Source organism: Musca vetustissima, unplaced genomic scaffold (assembly GCF_032173495.1).
Source record: "Musca vetustissima isolate MV318-11 ecotype Yass unplaced genomic scaffold, APGP_CSIRO_Mvet_v1 utg744, whole genome shotgun sequence".
NCBI lineage: Eukaryota > Metazoa > Arthropoda > Insecta > Diptera > Muscidae > Musca > Musca vetustissima.
Window position 1 is genome coordinate 238,618 of NW_026888268.1, and position 21,494 is coordinate 260,111.

The following is a 21,494-nucleotide window of genomic DNA, read 5'->3' on the forward strand; positions in this document are numbered from 1 at the left end:
CAATGCATTTACTTTACAAAGTGGAAAACTTTTTGTTAATATTTTATTAAAAAAATATAAACTTAGTACCTTTAGTGAGAAATTTCGTCGCTTATTGCTTATTGAAACAAAGAATATATTTCCAAAAAAATAGTATTCATTTACAAAACAGTGAAATCTCTTAAGGTCGAAGGTAAAATGCGTTTGGCAGACAAAAAAAAACCGGTGGTGGAAACTCTAGTATTTTGAAATTATTTTATAATACATTTTTTAATGAAAAATCGATTGACTGATTTATTGATTGATATGAATTAATGGTCATCGGTTGTTAAAAATTTAGTAATTTTTTTTATCAAATTTATTAAAAAAAAAATTTTAAATATATCCAAGAAAAATCATTCATACAAGAACGTCGAGGTTTCACTGTATAAAACGCATTTTAAAATTGCATGTTGTTCCAAACCAAAAATGACACAAATTAAAATATATATTACAAAGCTTTTTCGTGTATAAGCAAATGAGTCTATGTATGTAGTTAATGTAAAAGTTATTTATAAAACAACCGAAATGAAAACAATTTGTAGCTTTTAAATGAAAACATGCTATAAGTAATTAACTAACACAAACACCGAATTTATCAATTATAATTTATTATTTAGAAATTTTAAATATATAGTTATAGTTCGATTTATTTTTATTAGACATATACAATGGGGTTTTTATGCTACACCAATAGAAGACCTGCTAAATTTATTTAAAAAAAAAAAAAACATTTAATGGGATGCCAGTAGATCAAGACTTCTTACTATATATGACGTATAGGACTTCTATCACAGACCAAGTATTTACATTTTGCAAAAAGTTTTCGTTTGTAAAGGAAACACCTTTATTTAATTCTGATCAATGGAGATGTGAGGCTAAATTCTTGTTCTATGAGTATGCATTTTTATGAATGCAGTGTAATTGTAAAATGTTTGAGAAAATGATACCCGCGATTACAGGCACTCAGGTTGGACAAATGGGCTAGGACTTTTCATTATTAAAACATGGAACTATGTTAAAACATTTTGCGTAGCCATTGTTTGCCCTACCAGAATATGGAATGCCAAATTAGGTTGGGTAAAAAGAAATCAATCATTTATATATGAACTATAGGACTTTATTTAACATGCATCGGAATGTCGGATTTGGACCAAATATGCACCGTTTTGTTGTATGATTTGTTGCCATTTTAAAAAATAACTTCATAATGCCTCTCTCATAGAAGTCCTGCTCTCTACTTGCAAAAACTCTAGTAGTCATTTTCACAATCCACCCTGCATAGTAATTATTTGTAATTAAAAAAAATTCAATGCAAGATAATAATCGCTTGGTGCCAAGTCCGGGCTATATGGCGGATGCATTAAAACTTCCTATCCAAGCTCCCGAAGTTTCTGACAAGTCGCTGTAGATGTGTGTGGCCTAGAGGTGTCCTGGTGGAGCACGAATCCTCTCCTGTTGGCCAATTCTGACTGTTTCTGGTCAATTGCTATCTTTAAACGGTCCAGTTGTTGACAATAGAGAGAATATATATTCTATATGAGGTCTTCGACAAATATTTGCCTTATGAAAATAAAAATATTTTGTAAATATTTTATAGACCGAAAAACCATTTTAATTTTTAAATAAATGAGATTCTTTGAACGAAAATGATGCTACAGACCTCTCTTGTGGACAAATCCAATCTTATAAATGAATTTTAAATATTTTGAAGTCCTCCTGTTATTATTCTACGGAAAACATTCAGAATGGAGGTTTTTAAAGAACTTTCAATATAAATGTATTGAATATGTCTTGTGCCCCTAGAATACGGCATAATATATCAATTTCTGCCCTAACAATAAAACTCGAATACGAAACATCGAAATTTTTTTATTGCTGTCCAGTAGTCGATACATTTTTCCACTCAGATTGAAACATGCCCCAATCAGCAGTTTTGAACGTTTCAGCAATACCATCCTTGGAATTAAAATTAGTCATTGGTTCCAAGTCAGGCATGTACGGTGATAACCCAAGTCAGGCCTGTACGGCGAATAACCCATCGCCTTCTCTTGTTCCCAATTTCTCCGAAGATTTCAGGCAAACAAATTGTGGTTTACCATACAGAATTGACCGTACTACGTTCCCAAGCGGAACATATGCAACATGACCAATTTTAGCGAAGAAACAGGTGCATTCTCTTCAAATAGCCATACAGGATATACCAAATGTTCATAAACTACCGAATATATCCTGGTGGAATGCATTATCAGTTTGGACTGTAGTTTATGCTTGTAAATGTCAAGCTCTCCAATGGAAATATAAGAAATATATATAGTAGCCCTCGTACAAAATGAAGGTAGACAACGTTATTAACAAATATAATAAAATACCTAAGAGCCTGAATAAATAGAAGGGCTTATATTCATTAAACGTTATTAACATATAACAAAACTGTATAAATTATCCTATATCTGTACAAGAAAAATATCTATAGCAGGTCTTCTATGTGTAGTAAGAGATATATCGTAATTTTTTTGTTGTTGTTATTAACGTATCCTTGTATATTTTTGTTTTGGCAAAATTGTCTTTGTTTTTAAACTAATTAATATTTCACATGTTTGTTTCGTATATTTAACCTTTTTTTAATATCTGTCTCTATATATCCTCTTGTCTGTTTTTTTGTTTACTTTCAGCCGCATGAATAACAACAAATCAGCCACGCACTAGACGTACAATGTTTAGGAATTTTTTACGTTTTTTAAATCTTTTCAAAAAATGTTTTTAAAAATGTTACGAGTGGATATACGATTGTTAAAAGAATACACGAAAATTTCCCAATATCATCGGTACTATCTCCCCACTTCTAAGTGAAACAAAACCCAGAATATTTGAAATTAATTAAAAGCAAAAACAAACCTATTGACGTCAAAATGCGTTGGTCTAAATGAACTTAGTGATTGGCTCTCCCCCTTCTGGTTCATTTGTAATTTAAAACTTCTTTTGTTGGTAGTATGGGAATAAATAATATAATATGGAATCAAAGGGACACATCAGTTTAAGCTCTATATAATCAAGCAAAGGACAAAGAATCCCTCAGAGAGGATCATTATTATGGTTTGGTCTATGGTACTTAGAACATGAACTTCCTTGTATATGATTTTAGGGCTATTTTCAATGAGGCCAAAATCTTTTTGGATGTTATATTCAAATTGTTTTTAATATTGCCTCCTATTTTTAAAAGTTATTTCTATCCATACTGCCAACAAAGAATCGATGAATTTTATTTTTAATACTACGGCATATTTTACGAGCTCCAAAAATATCAATGTGCCATCAATTCTAAATCAAGGAATTTATATTTGTAAAAAGAAATGTAACTACTTATAAATACTAATAACTTATAGTTTATTTATATATACATACTATTTTTTTATATTTCAATGTGTATAATTTTGTATATTATTTGTTCAATATTTTTTCTAATTAAGTGTAATGAGAAATGGACCATAAGATTTTATTTTCTTTATAAAGTTCAAATGATTTTTATAATTTAAATAAAATTATTTAAATTTAATTTATGTTCTAACTATTAAACCTAAAACTATTTTGAGCTCTTACAAAGAAATCAAACAACAAACTAACCTACAAAAAATCTCTAAATGTACATGTAAAGATGATATGAATAATTCTTCTTTTGAAACAAAACATTAATTTGTTTTTATATATAACTTATATTCCGGTTTAAAAAAAACGATGAATTGTTGTTATTTAATTTTTAATAATTTCAAAGTTCTATTTTAATGCACAAAAACAAAAAACACAAAATATTAACTTCAAAACTACAGCAACAAATAAAACTTTAAAACATAATTAAACAAAACTAACAACGTACAAAGAAACAAAGCACCAAAAAAGAAAACAAAAATAAAGAACTTTAAACGATACTTATTTATATATAAATTGAAATATATATAGACATATTTTGCGAATTATATGTATATCGAATCTAAGAAAACTAACCGAACAAAAATGAAAAAATACACTGTGAACAGAGTAAATCAAAATAAGTAACAAACAAACGAAAAAATATGTTTTAAATTATTGAGAGAAAAAAAAAACAACAACTCATATACAATTTATTATAAAAAAAAAGAAAACGTAGCAGTCGGTATACATCGACTAGATGAATACACTTACTTTCATGATAGGACCCCTCCAAAAGAGTTGTATTAGAGTCTCCTATAAATGAGAAGTTCCACAAAAATGTTTCGTACTTCTAGGGGATTTATACTTGACCAAGGCTTTTTTAAATTCTGTCAATTTTTGTTTCTATAAACTGAAAACCCTCTAAAGATTACCTACCTGAAGAAGGGCCTCCTAAAAGTAATCTGTAGAATAAAGAACTTCTAAAGGTTTTCTAGAGAATAGATTATCTACCTAAAGAAGGGCCTCCTAAAAGTAATCTGACCAAATACAATCTATAGACCATCATTCACGAGTACTCTTTTAACCGTATACCTCCAAAAAGAGTTTTAAAAGGGCCAACATTTCTGGGAACCATTAAGAAAACAACTCATTTTACAACAAGAAACCCTTCTACATCTAGACAATATTTTGGTTCTGTAGACCGAGAATTTCATTTCAAAATTATCATTTATTTAGAAGCGTATTTCAAGTTGTACATATGGCTTTCAATGGAGGAGACTACGAAGCTATTATATAACAAGCAAAGCATTTAGAATGTTAAGCGAATCTTTAAACAAACTATTGATTTTACAGATCTTCTTAAAAATGTACATGCCTTAAAAATTAAAAAAAAAAATAGTCCAGATTAAAAAACTCCCTTTAAATCTAAACCTAAAATTAAACTATATACGATTCTTATCTTATTGAGCTGCAATATATACAGGCTTAGTATTGGCGACAAATCTGTGGTACATCCGATAGTAGCACATCAAGGTGTCATCTTCATCATACAGGATTCCTCCGTCTCCTTATATGTATGGAATGGAGTTTCTCCTTGCACTCTAGTTATTGATCCATTATCCCATTTTTTACAATATTTCATCATGCGGACATCGATCCGTTTAAAGTCGATTGTAAATATTCCTATTGACCGGACGTCTGTAAATTCCATTGACATCCAGTGTTGGCATCATTCCTACCCATGATGACAATATATTAGACGTTGGGGAAAAATAAATCCATTAGGCCGGTCGTCCGGTTGACCGGCATGTTAGCAGTCGTAACATCGTCCAGAAGCTAAAATCGACCATACCACTGTTTTACACAAATTTTACACAAAACTGGATTCAAAAAGAAACTCGATGTTTGTGTGCGACACCAATTAACAGAAAAAATAGGATGGATCGAATTTCCATCTGCAAAGCCTTAAACAAAAGCAATGAAATAGACCAATTTCTTAAACGGATGGTCACTGGAGAAACGAAAACGATCATGGCCAAAGAGCGGTGACCAAACCAGGACTAACGGCCAGGAAGGTTCTTCTCTGCATTTTGGTGGGACTGGAAGGGGATTATTTATTATGAGTTACTTCCATGTCGCCAAACTCGAAATTCTGAACTCTACTGTCAACAACTGGACCGTTGGAAGGTAGCAATTGACCAAAAACGGCCAGAATTGGCCGACAGGAGAGGTGTCGTGTTCCACCAGGACAACGCTAGGCCATACACATCTACAGTGACTCGCCAGAAACTTCGGGAGCTTGGTTGGGAAGTTTTAATGCATCCGACATACAGTCCGGACTTGGCAACAAGCGATTATCATCTTTTTCTTACATTACAAAATTTTTAGAGTTTTTTTGCACGTAGAAAGCCGGACTTCTATGAGAGAGGCATTATGAATGGCAACAAATCATACAGCAAAACGGTGCTTGTTTGGCCCAAATCGGACAGTCCGAAGCATGCTAAATATAAAAATAATGGATTTCTTTTTCCCCAACCTAATATTTCTCTCCAACATTATAATCCTTTCCATTTGGGCTGTGGATATGTCTGTCCATGTAGCAAAGGAGTAGGTGATGATGGGTCGAATTACTTGCTTGTATATTAGCAACTTTACCTCCTAACTTATGCAAAGTTCATTTTTTGGCCTTTGACAGCACATAATCCACATGACGGCAGAAGTCGAATCTTTCTTGCAGAATGGTATTCCAAGGTATTTCATTCTGTCTGACACTCCTATGAACTCATTTCCAAATTTTTTAGTTGGAATATATTTTCGGATGATTTTCGCAGTGGACTTTGGTTTGCACTTGAAAACCACCAACATTAAGTTTTCGTGCCCATTTGTTGAAATAGTTTTCCATGTACATATTCAATATTCTTTCCACTGTGCTTCATCAGCATATGTTAACAGCAGTCCTCCTTTAGGTGGCCCTGGTATGTCACATACAAACAGGTTGTATAGAACCGGTCCCAGTAATGATCTCTGAAGCACCGATCGCTGTTGAGACATCTAATCTTTTACTCTCATTCGAAATATGAGAACTCTTGCCAACATGCGACCAGTTTGTTGATCGAATCCAATCGATTACATTTTGTAAACAATAGAGTGGAACTAATATAGATTATTTATATCAATGGCCTTAGGGAACATTTATATGTTCAGAAGCTCTTCACGGCATTAGAACACCTATCTGAAAGTAAGTGTATTCTATAAAAATACTTTATTGAAATCCATGGCCAGTATTTATGGCACTAACTATCCTATGTATAAATAAAAAAACAAAATATGGTTGGCTAGGCCCGTTAAACTTAACTTACAAAGGAACGAAACTTACCAACTCACCCAGAACAAAACACCAATCTCACCATTCTGCAAAAGAACAAAAAATAAAAAAAATATTAAGTTTTAAAATTTTTATTAGTGAAACAAAAAAATAAAATTTAATAGAAATATATTTAGAAAATAAATTGAAAACGAAAATAAAAAATAGTTACTAATTATCTCAAAAGTACTCGTGTCACAAAAACAGTTTTTCCTCTATTGATGTATAAATATATAATAAAAATTTAAAAAAAAATAAATGTTTATTTTTTAGCCAAATGTATGTGAATACAAATTTAAAACACCCAACACGATTTTTCGTCACAAAAACAAAGAATATATTTACCAAACAAACAGAAAATGAACCTTGAGAAACCCAGAACAGAACCATCCTATAGAAAACAAAAAAAATCCTTAAAGAATGAAACGAAATTCCAAAATTGTTTGTAATCTGATTGTGTATTTATGTATGTAAATGTTTGCTTGTAATGGCAGTGCGCCCTCTTCTGTGTGTATGATTTGTAATATAAATGTTGAAACTGTAATGAAGTTAATGAGAATTATTGTCATATGTATGTATCTGTATTGGAAATAAAATGTGAATGGAAAGAGAGAATGCACGGATTAACGAAAGCCACGGCAGATGACAACGAACAACGATGAGAAAACCTGTTAAGTGTTCGTTTTAAATGTATTTTTCAAATGCATATTTATGTTGATTTGATTATGACGATGATTTTGATGATGATGCTAATGACGAAAATAAAATGTTTGTTAAATAAAAAATCGAAAATGTGTTTTAATTTTAAATTCAAATACAAGGGATACTATGATTGGGTCACCGCCTGCCATTTCCAGAGAGAGAGAAGTGTGACATGTTTGACGTACAACAATGTGTTGTGTTGTTTACAGTGAGACTAAAAATCAATTTGCCAAAAAAATGTAATTACATTATGAATACTTTCGTGCGATCATTTTTCACAACTTTTGGCGGGGATTACCACGAACAGAGTGCAACTATGAACAAAATGCCTATGCCATAGAACATTGATGTCGTACTTGAACTGATATTGCGAAATTGTCATGGACACATCGTGAGCTAGAGGCATCTCCGGGTATTTCCTCCACCGCAAAGCATTCAATATGGCACGAACACCTGACATTCAAAATAAATAATTAAATTTTAATTAAAATAATATCGCTTAGCACTTGAAACTTCTCGACCAAAAAAAATAAGTGAGTCTAGCTATGCAAACACAAAGATAATGGTGATATGACTCACATAAATTAGAGATAACCATTGTTAGAGGCTATAAAAACCCCTTCAACATGCCGGCCGCAGCTCAGTTACTTGCAAATACTTTGCGCGAATCAATCACGAAAATATGTTCACAAAATCAGCGATTGTCATTGCCGTGCTGCTATTTGCTTGCAGTGTTTTGTGTCTAGCCCAACCGCTAGAGAATCGTTCAGGCTGCTCTCAAATATGTCCCGATATTTATGATCCCGTTTGTGCCACTGATGGTAATACGTTTGTAGAATTTCCAAATTCATGTGAATTGCAGGCAAATAATTGTCAGCTGTTAAGTGATTCGCAACAAGGTTGGTTTTGAAAAAAGGAATAAAAATACGAAATATATTAATAATCACTCCGATTTTATTACAGCCTTTGACACAATTTTGGACTTGGAAACGTGCGATAGAATGAGAATGGCTGTGTAAAATATGTTACTGATTAGAAATAAATATTTATTTTTTTTATTTGATAAACAATTTGTGTTTTATCTTTATCGTGTTTTATCCTGTAGAATGTGTATTATTTAGTGATGACCTAAGAAAAAATTTCTAAAGATGACCACTTCTACCAAAGTGGTCCAGTGATTGTGGGTGAGCTGTATGAGGGAGTTCGATTCATATGGATCTGACTTGAATTATTCATAAATCCCAATTAGGAGGCTACGGATACACAAGTCCTCTACCATTTAATAGGACCGGTAACGATGATGGCGAATCGGGTACGAACGACGTGATAATTCCATCAAAATTTGTTAAATCGAAATTTGTTAAATGGTTGTCAGGCCGTCGATATACAGAAGACCTATCTCATGTCTTATATGCATAAAATAGCTTCTACACGTCTATCACTGACATAGGACCCTACTCAAGCCTTCTATACATAAAATATAGCCAGAAATCTGTATATGGACCGAAGGACTTTCTCAAGTTATCTTTTCTTCATCGGTACCTCATAGATTCCGCATTTCTTCTATAGTAAGCCCTTTTTTCAGTCAGTCGATAGAAAAGTCCTTCCATAGGTCTTTTATGCATAAAATGTCTGCCACATGCCTTCCATCGACCGAAGTGCTGACCATCAACTTTCATAGACCTCTTTAAAATCGAAGTTCTTCCATAGGTTGTCTATTAGACCGACAATCATTCTCAAACATTTTAAATCGATAGAGAGTTAATCATACTCAGACATACTGTCTTTCTCAGGCCTTCGTCTCTTCCTCAGTACCTCTCCTAGATTCCGCATTTCTTAATCCTTAATGCGAGCATAAATCCTTAATGCGAGCTATGGACCGATGTCAGACAGGCCTTTCTCAGGCCTTTAATGAATAAAATGGCTGACATTTGCCTACCAGACGTCGCTACTGAAGCTATCTATACACAAGAGTGCCCTCAGGGCTTTTGGAACCCGAAGTTCTTCTTTAAGTCGCCTATAGATAGAATATCAGGCTCAGCCTTCACTTTGAAAGTATCTTCCTCATGATTTCTATTGACAGAAATTCTTATTCAGTTCTTCTATATACATAACGTGTTCCTCAGACCTTCTTTTCTTCCTCAGTACCTCCTAGATTCCGCATTTATTCTATAGCCAAAAATCCTTATTTGGTCCTTCTATAGACTGAAGACTCTTCTCAGACAGTCTGTAGACAGAAGATCATAGGCATTTCATGCCTAAAATGACCTCCATAGATAGAATTGATTACTCAGTCCTTCTACAGACAGAAATCCTTCCTAAGGGTTTTCTTATAATCAGAAGGCCTTTTTTAGACCTCCTTCAGACCACCCATAGACAGAAGACTTGTCTCAGTTTCTGTATAGATGCATAAGATGTTACTTGGACTTTCGATATGAGGAGAGCTCCTTAGTCCTTTTATGTACAGAGCTTTCTTACATGGAAATTCTATTCAGACATTCAATAGACTTACTCTATATAGTGATTTTATAGACAAGATACATTTCTATAGACAGTAGTGCTTCCTAAGGAGATTTGCTCAGTTCTCCTACTCCTAGGAGTCCTACCTCAGTCTTCCCATACACAGAAGTCCTTTATCAGTAGAATTTATGGCAGAGGACCTTCCTCAGGCCTCCTATACACATAACTCTTTCTTCTCCTCCATAAAATCAAGCATTTAAAAAAAATTAATTCCTTAGGTCATATGTTGAAAGACGTTCTTCTTTCTCCCCGTATACAGAAGAGCTTCTTTAGGGTATCTATAGACCGAAAGCTATTTTCAGACACAAGCATTATGTAAACATAATTCATTCCTTATATCATATGTCATTTTTCTTTCCATTTTATAGACAAAAGAGCTCCCTAAAGCTTTTTATATACAGAGGGCAGGAGTACTTCCTCAGGTTATATGTGGGTATTTTTCTGATCTATCGAATCATAACCTAACCTATAGAAAGTCTTTTATTTAAAATATCTATTCAAAAGCCTTTTTGTAAGGATATTTATGGCAGCTTTAATATCTCTATAATAACTTCTGTCTAGAGAATATTTGCAGGATGGTTTCGTTTATGGAATAGTCAATTCAAGGTTTTCTAAGAAAATTAGACCGGGACTGTTCTGTACCTTGCAGACATATAAAACGTATTATAACTACATAGTTCTCCGAAAGGGTTTCTAAAACTTTAGTAGGTTTTATCCGTCCCATGTAACCCCTTTCTGCACATAAAACGTTTTCCTGCAAATCGTTCGACTCTTTAACAAAGTAATTAAATACAACAGGAAGATTCAGTACATCCCCTCCTTTTTAATTTTGGCAAAACGAAAAATTATTGAATTTTGTTTCCCATCGACAACGGCACAGAGCAGACACGCTTCCCACGCATTCTGCACCCCTATATATAAAAAAACAAAGAACCAAATTACAATCAGACACCGGTGGTGTTGTCATGTAAAACGATCTTCATTCCCTGTTGTATCCAATCCAATTGTGTTCCTCTGTCCCAGCTATAAGAAAATCTATTGATAACAGAGATTGCCAAGGCGAAGCAGGTGATTTACTTTGCGCAAATAGTTAAACAGCAATAACAACAACCGCACACACACACAAAATCTTCCGTATGTCGCCAATCCGTTGGGTTCTTCCTACCAAATAACAGATTGGAAAAAAATCCATCCAAATCAAAAACAAAACATTCAAAGTGTGGGAATTTAGGGTGCACACTTTCTCACGATCGATCTCGGGGGTTCTTACTCTCCTCTCCATTATGTAGACGACGAAGACAACAACGACAAGTGATTTCCTTTACAAAACGGATCACTGCCGTTCGTTGTTGTTGTCAATTTTATTTATTTTTTTTGGTAATGTGAGTGTCGTGAGTGTTTGTGCTACTCTCTCATTCATGTCATTCCTGCAGTCATTCGGCCAGCCATTCATTCATTAATGCACTACCTCCGGCCAGGCATCAGCCAGACCAACTCGTTCGTATCGCATGTTCGTTGTTTGGTTTCCTTCCATAACAAGGCATGCGTGCGTGTGTCGTTCGTATGATCAAAACCGATCACCCTACCGACCTCAGTAGTCACCCGACCCGATCAATGCAGTGCAGGGAATTTACAGTTTTTGCCTTTAGTTTTCGTGTGTCTGGGGAGGAAGTGAGTTATACAGACACACGCAATATTGTTGCCATCAAGGCAATAACCACCACTGCGAGAACTCATAAGGCCTTTTCATACAGAATCAAAGACGAGAGAGAGAACCGTGGTTGGGTGCAGCATTGTGTACTCACACTCACTTTGGACATGCAGTTAAACACGAGACGATAACAGCAGCAACAACAACATCGATCGACGACTTTATTGATCTTGAAGTGAGCACGAGAATGGCTCACCCAATATTTGTAGTAATTGACGGGATGGCTGGCTGGCTGTCTGTCTGTGGCTGGCGCTCACTGAAATATGCTTCAATTTTTTGGTGGGTATTTTCGATTAATGGGATCGTGGGACACTCTAATTAGTTATCTTCTTAGAGGGGAGCCGTGATTAGTTTGTATTTGAGGAGATGATGTACCCTCTTGTGTTTAGAGTGTAATTACAATGGAGGAAAATATCGATTGTCCTCTAATTTACAGAGTCTGTCATTATTCCTCCACCATCATCTAAATCAGTGTTTTGTGGAAAAGTCTTATGCAAGTAGGTTTTCAAGGCTTCTATAGACTAAAGGTCTAACCCGGAATTTCTATAGACATACAATTTCCTTAGAGTTTTCTCTTGCCAGAAACCTTTATTAACTATTTTAAAAACATAATTTCTATTGACAGACAATTTTCTTCAGGTTTTCTCTTGCCAGGAACCCTTATCCACGATTTTAAAAACATAAGAAATTCTTCAGTTTTTTTTATAGATAACTGACTTTCATCGTTGCATCTGCTGACATATCAGATCATCTAAAACAGATACCGTCTGCAAGTCTTCTATATACCAAGGAAACACTATATCCTTTATTCATCTTCCTTGAGATATATATAGTCAGCCAGAAGCTTATGTTTTTTTGTGGCAAGAGAAAACCTAATATCTATTGACCGACAATTTTCTTCAGGTTTTCTCTTGCCAGGAACCCTTATCCACGATTTTAAAAACATAAGAAATTCTTCAGTTTTTTTTTTTTATAGATAACTGACTTTCATCGTTGCATCTGCTGATATATCAGATCATCTAAAACAGATACCGTCTGCAAGTCTTCTATATACCAAATACTTTCATCTTCCTTGAGATTATATAGGCCAAAGCTTTTTGTGGACTAAAGGATATAGTGTTTCCTTGGGCATCCTATAGAGACAGGATTTCTCGCAGGCACTTTATAGATCGAGGGCCGTCTTTAGACAGAATACCTTTCTTAGACCTGTTATGCATAAAATGGCTTTCATAAATCCTTCCTCCGGACTTCATAAAATCTTACTCAGAAGTCATTCCTTATGCCTTCTACAGACCATACCGAAGTCTTTCTATAGTCGCCAATAGACAGAAGACCTTCTATATACCCTTCCCAAGCCTTCTATAGATAAAAGATGTAACTCAAACCTTCTATAGATAGGTTATATATAGAATTACGTTCTTTCGTCCCTCATCAGATTCCTTTTTGATATAACAGCTTACTCAGACCTTTATTATATAGATTCCTTATGCTTTCTACAATTAGTTAGAGTTGGGTAATTCCCGAACGAACTAGTTCATTGGAACTATTCCGATAAAAGAACGATAGGAAATAGGTCTAGTTCTTTGGTTCCTATAGTACATAGGTCCTCCCTCAGGTTTTCTATTCATAGAAGTCCTTCCTCAGACCTTCTTCAGGCCTTCCACTTCCTCAGGTCTTCTTGTAGACAGAAGTAAGATGTTACTCAGACCTTCTATAGAAATATGTTCTTCCTCAGGTTATCTCTAGACAGAAGAGCTTCCTTAGGTTCTTTTACAGAAGTTCTTCATTAGACCTTCTGCAGGCAGAAGCCTTCAACAGATCTTCTAAAGACAGGAGCCTTTCTTTAGGACGTCTATAGACAGAACATCTTCTTCGAGCCTTCTAGAGGCACTAGGCATTGTCCTTCTCAGATCTTCCTTAAACAAAAAGATTTCCCTCAGGTCCAAATAAATGTTCAATCCTTCTTATAAAATTGTCCTTCTTCAGACCGTTAAATTCTTTTTAATGGTTTCATATGGACAAAATGCCTTCTTCCTAACGTATTCTTCAGGTTCTTCTGCAGACGTATGACCTTCTTCAGGTCTGTGCGAAATCTATTCTATTGACAGGAGACCTTTCCTATATATTTTGTACACTATTTAGACATAAGGTTCTTCCTCAGATCTTTCTCAGAAAAATACCTCCCCAGGTCCAAATATATAAAGACTTTCTTGGAGTCTTCTGCAAGGATTTTCTTCAGGTTCTTCTACAAATAGACCAATTTCATGGGGATATGTATGTACCCATAGAGATAGACCATAAGCTCTTCTAATGACAGGTATTTTATAGACCTGTAAACATTTTATAGAAATGTGACATCGTACTTTTGAGTATTAAAGTCCCCCAACAGGAACTCTTAAAACTTCAAGGACTCAACTGATAGATTTTGTTGCAATTTATTAGCTAAAAAGTAAGTCGATCAGGCTGTAACTGTACTTTCTCTACTACAACCCTGATCACCTAATAATCCCCTCTTTATTCTCTTCAGTATACAGTTTGTCACAATGAATATGATTTGCACCAGTTTTTCGATTAGTCGAAATCAACAGTCACTATACAGGACATTTCTCCCCACCCCTTCAGGAGGAGGCAATGAACGAACGGAACATAGGGCCCATGCACATGTAACCTATGCTTTCAAATACAGGTTGCCATAGCAAGTGAGCAGAATTCTTGTTTTGACCAAAATTTTAGGGGTGGTTAGAAGAGTACCTGCTACATAGCTTAACATAACAAGTAAACCAACCACCACCACCTCGTCATCGTCTGTTGTGTACGAATGTTTTGTGCACTTTGTGGCACAAAAATCACTTGTGCACTCACACACATACGCACACAGGTTCCAATACTCTCTGCCACTGTAGTCCAATTGTGGTGGATCGTTGGCTGTATGGCTGCTGCTGATTGTGGTACATAAAGGATCGTTTAGCTTACGGGCAACATCATTTCCAATTCAGCTACCGTACAGCAAACACTTGCCAATATTTTCATTCTTCTTTTTTTGGGGGATTTTACACTCCAGCTCATTTGTCTTTGTCATTCATCGTTCGTTCGTTCATTTCGTTTCGTGATCACCGTCAAAAATAATGGCTGTTGATGGACAAAAATTTATGACCAAAACTCAGCATTACCGCAAAGTGACAAAACCTTTGTTGGAACGAAAGAGACGGGCCCGCATGAATCTCTATTTGGAGGAGTTGAAAGAATTGATTGTGGATACCATGGAGGAGCAGGGCGAACATGTTAATAAATTGGAAAAGGCTGATATTTTGGAGATGACAGTATCCTATTTGAGAAATCAGCAAAAGGAGGCAAGGCAACCATTGCTGTACTCCAGCAATAATAACAACATCAGTTCGAAGAAAACTTTAAATGTGGAAAAGTTTCGTGAAGGATATACCCAGGCTGCCTATGAAGTTTCCAAGATTTTCTCCACTGTACCGGGAATAGATCGTGGTTTTGGTACACGGCTAATGAAACATTTGGGTTATCAGCTGAAGGATATTAAGCAGCAGTTATTTGCCAATAACATGAATCAGTCGTTGCTGGCCAATATGGAGCAACAACAGCAGCAGCAACATCAAATGGCTCTCAAAGAGGAAGATGTTTGGCGTCCATGGTAAACAATGAATGGAAACAAAATAAAGAGTAATACTATAAAGTGGCGCCCAACAGGCTCAGGAAAACAAAACGAATTTATCATCACCACCACAACCACCACCTACACTGTCTCATAATTAAGAAGCTTTATTAGTATTTAAGCCAAGTTAAGAACAACAACACTGCCTTGCCTTAAAACACAATCTCTGTGTTCTTTTATTTTTTAAGTGCTACGATATTTTTTTGTATTATTTTGTGATAAACTGTGATAGATTTTAAGAAGAAAATTTTTTTAATGGTACAACAACTGCAAGATCTCGAAAAAAATGAGGGACAAGTTGATATATAAAGAGTTTTAAGCTTTAATTTAGTTTGTAAGCATAACGAAACATGATCTTCCACAAATAATTTTAAATAAATAGAACAAATACTTTATAAAAAATACATATTATGTTTCTCTAATTACAAGTGTTGGTGCATACTTTTAGGAGTGTGGGGGAAATTTGGGGAAAACATGAAATTTCACTTCGTAGGTAAAGTAAGATTTTCCCATCAACAAGAAAATCTACACAGAATTTTACAACAAATTCAATTATGAAAAAGAAAATTTATTAAATAAAAGACAGCGAAGGTGTAGCATACTTTTAGGAGTTCAGAGTAGAGTTCAAAGGAAATTGTGAAGATGCGTTTCATATATTTATTGCTTTCAAAGAAGAATATCATCCATAAACGAAAGATTATTCTCAGATCTTCTAGAGATAGAATAATTTCTATAGGTCCTCCTACAGGCAGCGTGGGTTCTGCATAAAGAAAATACTTTTACCACTACAAAATGCATGTTCCCTATAAATAGACACATTTTTAGCAGGTCCAATGTAGGTAGAAGAGCGACCTTTTATAAGTCGTTTAAGAACGTCTTCTCTATAGACCAATGACTCTGTACAGGACTATTTTGAACAGGAACACGTCCCAAAAATATACCATGAAGCATCTACGGATCTCCTATAGGCAGATTACCTCTTACAGTGTCTTCCACATACAGAAAGCCATTTGCAGTACTGTTCTGCCTTTATTCGGTCTATAGAATATTTGAGGACAACATATTAATTAGAACAAGTCAGGTATTTGAAGATAGTGGTCTACTAATCTTCTATATACAGAAGGCTTCTTAGTAGAATTAGAACAACACGACAGGCAAAAAAAAACTTCTTCAAGTGGAATGTTTAAAAAGGAAATGCCCTCAGCAGAACCTTCTTCATGGAGGAGGCCTTGTATGGAGCACCTCCCAAGGATTTTCCATGAACATACGACTTTCTACAGGTCTTCAATAGGCAGAAGACGTCTTACAAAATTTTCCGCATACAGAATGCCTTAACACAAAAAATCACTTACATGTCTGGTGCATACAAAAGTCCGTCCACTGATCTTCTATAGACAGAAGACCTCTTAAAGCTTTTCTACAAGCCAGTGTCCTAGAGGCCGGAGACTTTCAATTGGTAGAAAACATCTTAATACTGGCTTGTTACAGAACGGTTTTTCCATAAGCCGAGCTTAAAAAAGATATCCAAGCGCGGCGGTCTTGTGCGCATCTCCTCCATGTTCCAAGATGTTGTTTTCTACTTGATCTTTCCATCTAATAGGTGGCCTTCCCCTTCTACGGGAACCATCATTAGGCTCGCTTTTATATGCTTTTTGAGCTGGGGCATTCTCTTTCATTCGCACAACATGGCCTAGCCACCGTAGCCGGTGCAGCTCTATACGACTGACAATGTCGATGTCCGCGTATAAATTGTAGAGCTCGTGGTTCATTCGACGCCGATATTCACCATCGACGCAGATCGGCCCGTAGATCTTTCGGAGAATTTTTCTTTCAAACACCCCAAGAGCTGTCTCATCTGCTTGCGCAAGTACCCATGCTTGAGATCCACGGGTAGTATCAGTGTCTTGTATAGTGTGAGTTTGGTCTGGCGGGAGGTGGCCTTGTTTCTAAACTGCTTACTTAGACCATAGTAGCATCTGTTGCCCATCACAATTCTTCTCCGAATTTCAAAACTGATGTCATTCGTTTTATTTATGGCGGTAACAAGGTATATAAAATCTTTAACTACCTCGAAGCTGTAGTTCTCAAGTTCCGCAGTTAGTCCGAGTCTACTGGACGTCTTGCGCGTTGATACCATCAGCTTGGTGTTCTCGCCGTTTACTGCCAGACCCACTTTGGAAACTCCTTCTCAATTTGTTCAAGGGCGGTTACCGTTCACAATGTTCGACCCGTTATGTCGATGTCGTCGGCGTAGGCGAGTAACATGTCATGTTTGGTGTACAGAATGCCATTTCTGTTCACCTTTGCGTCTCATATGACCTTTTCCAGCAGGATGTCAAAAAGATCACACGACAAACTGTCACCTTGTCTGAATCCTCGTTCGGTATTGAAGGGCTCCGATAGGCCCTTTCCGACTTTAACTTCCCCTATATGCTGAAGAAAGGTGTTCTATAAACAAAATACGCTCTAGGAGTCTTTAGATAGATAAAATATCTATAAAGTGAAGATCTTCAACAGGGGTTCTATGGACGGAAAATCTACTGCAAATTTTCCGTAGACAGAATCCTTTCTAAAGATGTTTTTGGCAAAAGGCCTTTAACAGGTCTCCTATAGTAAAATGACATTTTACAATTCTGATATAATCAGAAGTCATTCTACAGGTTATCTATGAATTGAACACTCTTTAAAGCTCTGTTTTACATGAACTACCTTAAACAGGACTTCTAAAAAGAAATACCTTCTATTGATATTCTATAAATATAACTCATTCTAAGGACTTATAAGACAACTGTTCTTATATATTTTTTTAGAAATCTGCTATGGACCCTCAATAGGTTTTTTATTAAAGAAAACTTTTTAGGACATTTTCAAAAGACCTCCTAGCTTCTTCTATGGATAATATATAAAACATATTCAGCCCTAAATAACAAACATTGCACCAGCCTTCCATATCTAACAATTCCTTCTAGAAATTGCACTCAATGCTCGAAATACCTCATCTACATTTGTATTACCACCCACCTGACATCACGAAATGAAGCTACAATATTACCTTTTTAAAAGAAAAGAATTAAAAATGAGAAAACAAAAGAAACAAATCGTATATCACATTTCCTATTTCTTATTTGCTATTCTTTATTTTGTCGCTTAAAGAAGACTCCACAAAATACCAAATTTAAAATCAATTTTAAAAATGCGAAACAATAGCCTCTGTTCTAGGTCCTTTTTTATTATAGTTGTGACACTTTAAAACCAAGTGTATTGTTTTTATTGAATTGCAGCAGCAGCAGCGAACAAGCATAGAGCGAACGACTAACGAACGAACAATAGTCAAATCAATGACGTGACATTACACTTGGCACAATGGTCAAAAGACAATGGTCTGATGGTGGCGAACAAAAGAATTACCAACAACGACTTTGCAATATTGCAGTGCAGAAAACAATACAATGCAAAGAATCGGCTACAATTTGATTTCATTAGAAATGGGAGACAATAGAAGAAGTCAGGTGTCCAACAAATTATGAGGACACACTTGACACAATTTTAGCAGGACATCTGGCAAATCACAATTCATTTCAATTCAATTGATTCTTTTATTTTTTGTAACGGAAACTGTTTGAAATAAAAATGACAATTGAAGGTACAGTCTAACAGGTTCATGAAATACGATGATCTCTAAGAGGTCAATAGGTGATAGAAATCATGTATACCAAATTAAAAGAATATTATCAAGAGCCGAATATTAAGAAATTAAATATTGTATATTATTGTATTAATAATTTGTTAAATAATACCTCAAATCAATATTTAAGTATTTTAGTATTCATCAGAGGCATTAACGATTAAATATTACTGCAACTTAATATAAAACTGACCCCATAGCTCCTTCTTTTTCTGGATCATTGATTTTTATACCCTACACAAGGCATTATAGCTTTCTATGGTCACAAGAGTTTGTAACGCCGTTAAATATAGGTATTCAATTCAATTTCAATTGTAATTTGTGAACCCGATACAGGCCATAGTTATAGGCCGTCACATCGTCACAAAATTTGCATGTAGGAAGGGTTTTGGCCAAATAAGACACATGTTGTTTTTCGTAATGATCGGTCGCTTCATAGACGTTAATATCTCGAAATTTTACAGGGGGAAGGGGAATGACGATCTGCCAAAATTTTGCTGGTCAAATGGACCGAGACTTTAAATTGATACCAATTATATTGGGGTATGTCGTTGGTTGTGGGAGTTTTTTTAACTAGGGCCAGGAAAGCTAGATCTGATAGCTATGAAAATTTGCAATTATCAACCGAACATTACAAATTTTTCATGCGGAAGGCAATTTGACCAACTAATCAATATTTTGTGCGTCATATGAATCAACATTTTTTTGCGTAAAATTGCAAAATTTGAATCACATGGGGAGCGTTTTTATTCCGGAAAAACATGATTAGGAAAATATGTTGCAGGCGAGCTGTTGACATCTAATCGATCAACAGAGTGCAAATATCGCGAAATATTGTCCAGGCTCGAAATATAGAAACTTAGAGCTCAGTAATAGTTGTGTAGGGTATCATATGGTCGGCCCGCTCCGACTATACTTCTCCGCTCACTGTTTTTATTATATATTTTTGTTAGAAAATGCTCGATATTGGTCAACCCATACTTCTAGAAATGCTGTATTACTTACGTAGTTCTTCAGCTTTTTCCATCATTTCCCAAGATTTGGCTCCGAAGAATTACAAAAGCTGGGCAATGAGATAGAAAATCTTCTACTAATTCCTCCATTAATTCAATTTAAGACATTGGAAGGTTTGGCTTTATTCGGGTCTATAGATTGACTTTTCATTGCCTATAATCCCTTTAGTACAAGACCGTGTTTGGGAGATACTCCAGGGGTATTTTTAGATGTATATGTTTTGGATGATATTGCTATGCTATGCTATACGTCAGGATATTTTCTTTTTTTGTTTTAGTCTAGAGCTTGAACTTCACCAGTTAATATACTCAGTTATGGTTTGAACCTCCGTTCTAAGCATCTTATTGTGATCTAGCGGGCAATGTGAAATTTAAGTACCCGGTTCTTCTATGAAGAGCCTCAATCTCATTCTTCATTTTAGCCGAGAGCTTTCTTCTTTCTCCTGTGTAATATCAGTTTCTGGTATCATATTGAGATATATCGGATTAGTTTCACTTTCCGCCCTTTCTGCTATCCGAGAGTATGTGGTATTTCGCGTTTCATGTAAGTTTTCCTAAGGTCTAATATATGTGTGCATATTGTGACCTGTATCGATCCACTACATCTTAAAAATGCGACTTGAAGCTGTTTCATATTTTAGATTTAACTTTATTTCATTTGGTATATCACTTTTGGCTTTGACTTTAACCCGTTACAGTATTGTATTTCCATATAATATTCCCAGAGAGCTATTCATATAGTTATCACTTTTGTTTGAAATATTGGCTCTTCATACTATCTCATTGACCTTGTCCAGCTAAAACCGATATTTAACATCAATTCAGGCAATTTGCATAGTAAGTTTTAAAATTAGAACGTCGTTTGGATGAATATACAATACGAGGGCAGTTCGGAAAGTTCTTAGCCTAGTACAAAAACGCTTTATAAACAGAAAACAGTTAACTGTTTTGGAAGCTTCAATCTCTGTTATGAACACATGATAAATTTTGTTTCGCTCTGGCAACTCCTTCATAGAGAAGGAGGTATTTTTTTACAATACAATCTTTCTAACAATCGGTTAGGACTTAGCCCAGAAAAATACGTTACAGCTTTCTGTATAGTAAGTTTGAATTTTTCCCCTAAGAAGTATTAAAAGATCGTCGGCATAATAGACTGGATCAAAACCTTTCTCGGTTAGGTTCATTAACAGGCTATTCATGGTATTAACCTTCAGAAGTGCTGATAGAATCCGACATTTCATACTTTGCCCTCGGCCTAGTCTCGCCAATTGAAGGCGACATTTTATGCTGTGTCCGTTTTTTGATTCTTTCTACATAGAAGTAATGAAAAGCCATCTGCAGAATATACTGATTCCAATATCCTCTCGGATAAGTTTCATAAGAGACTATTTATA

At 35.2% G+C, this 21,494-nt stretch overlaps 2 protein-coding genes across 2 annotated transcripts in view; both read left to right on the forward strand.

The window, feature by feature from the left end:
* The window catches only part of LOC133336064 (enhancer of split m7 protein), a 378,459-nt gene that overhangs the window by 190,766 nt on the left and 166,199 nt on the right, over positions 1-21,494 (forward strand). The gene's annotated exons all lie outside the window — the stretch shown is intronic.
* On the forward strand, positions 14,848-15,385 carry LOC133336105 (enhancer of split mdelta protein). The gene has a single exon (XM_061544402.1). The coding sequence runs from the start codon at positions 14,849-14,851 to the stop codon at positions 15,383-15,385; it is 537 nt and encodes a 178-aa protein (XP_061400386.1). The 5' UTR covers position 14,848.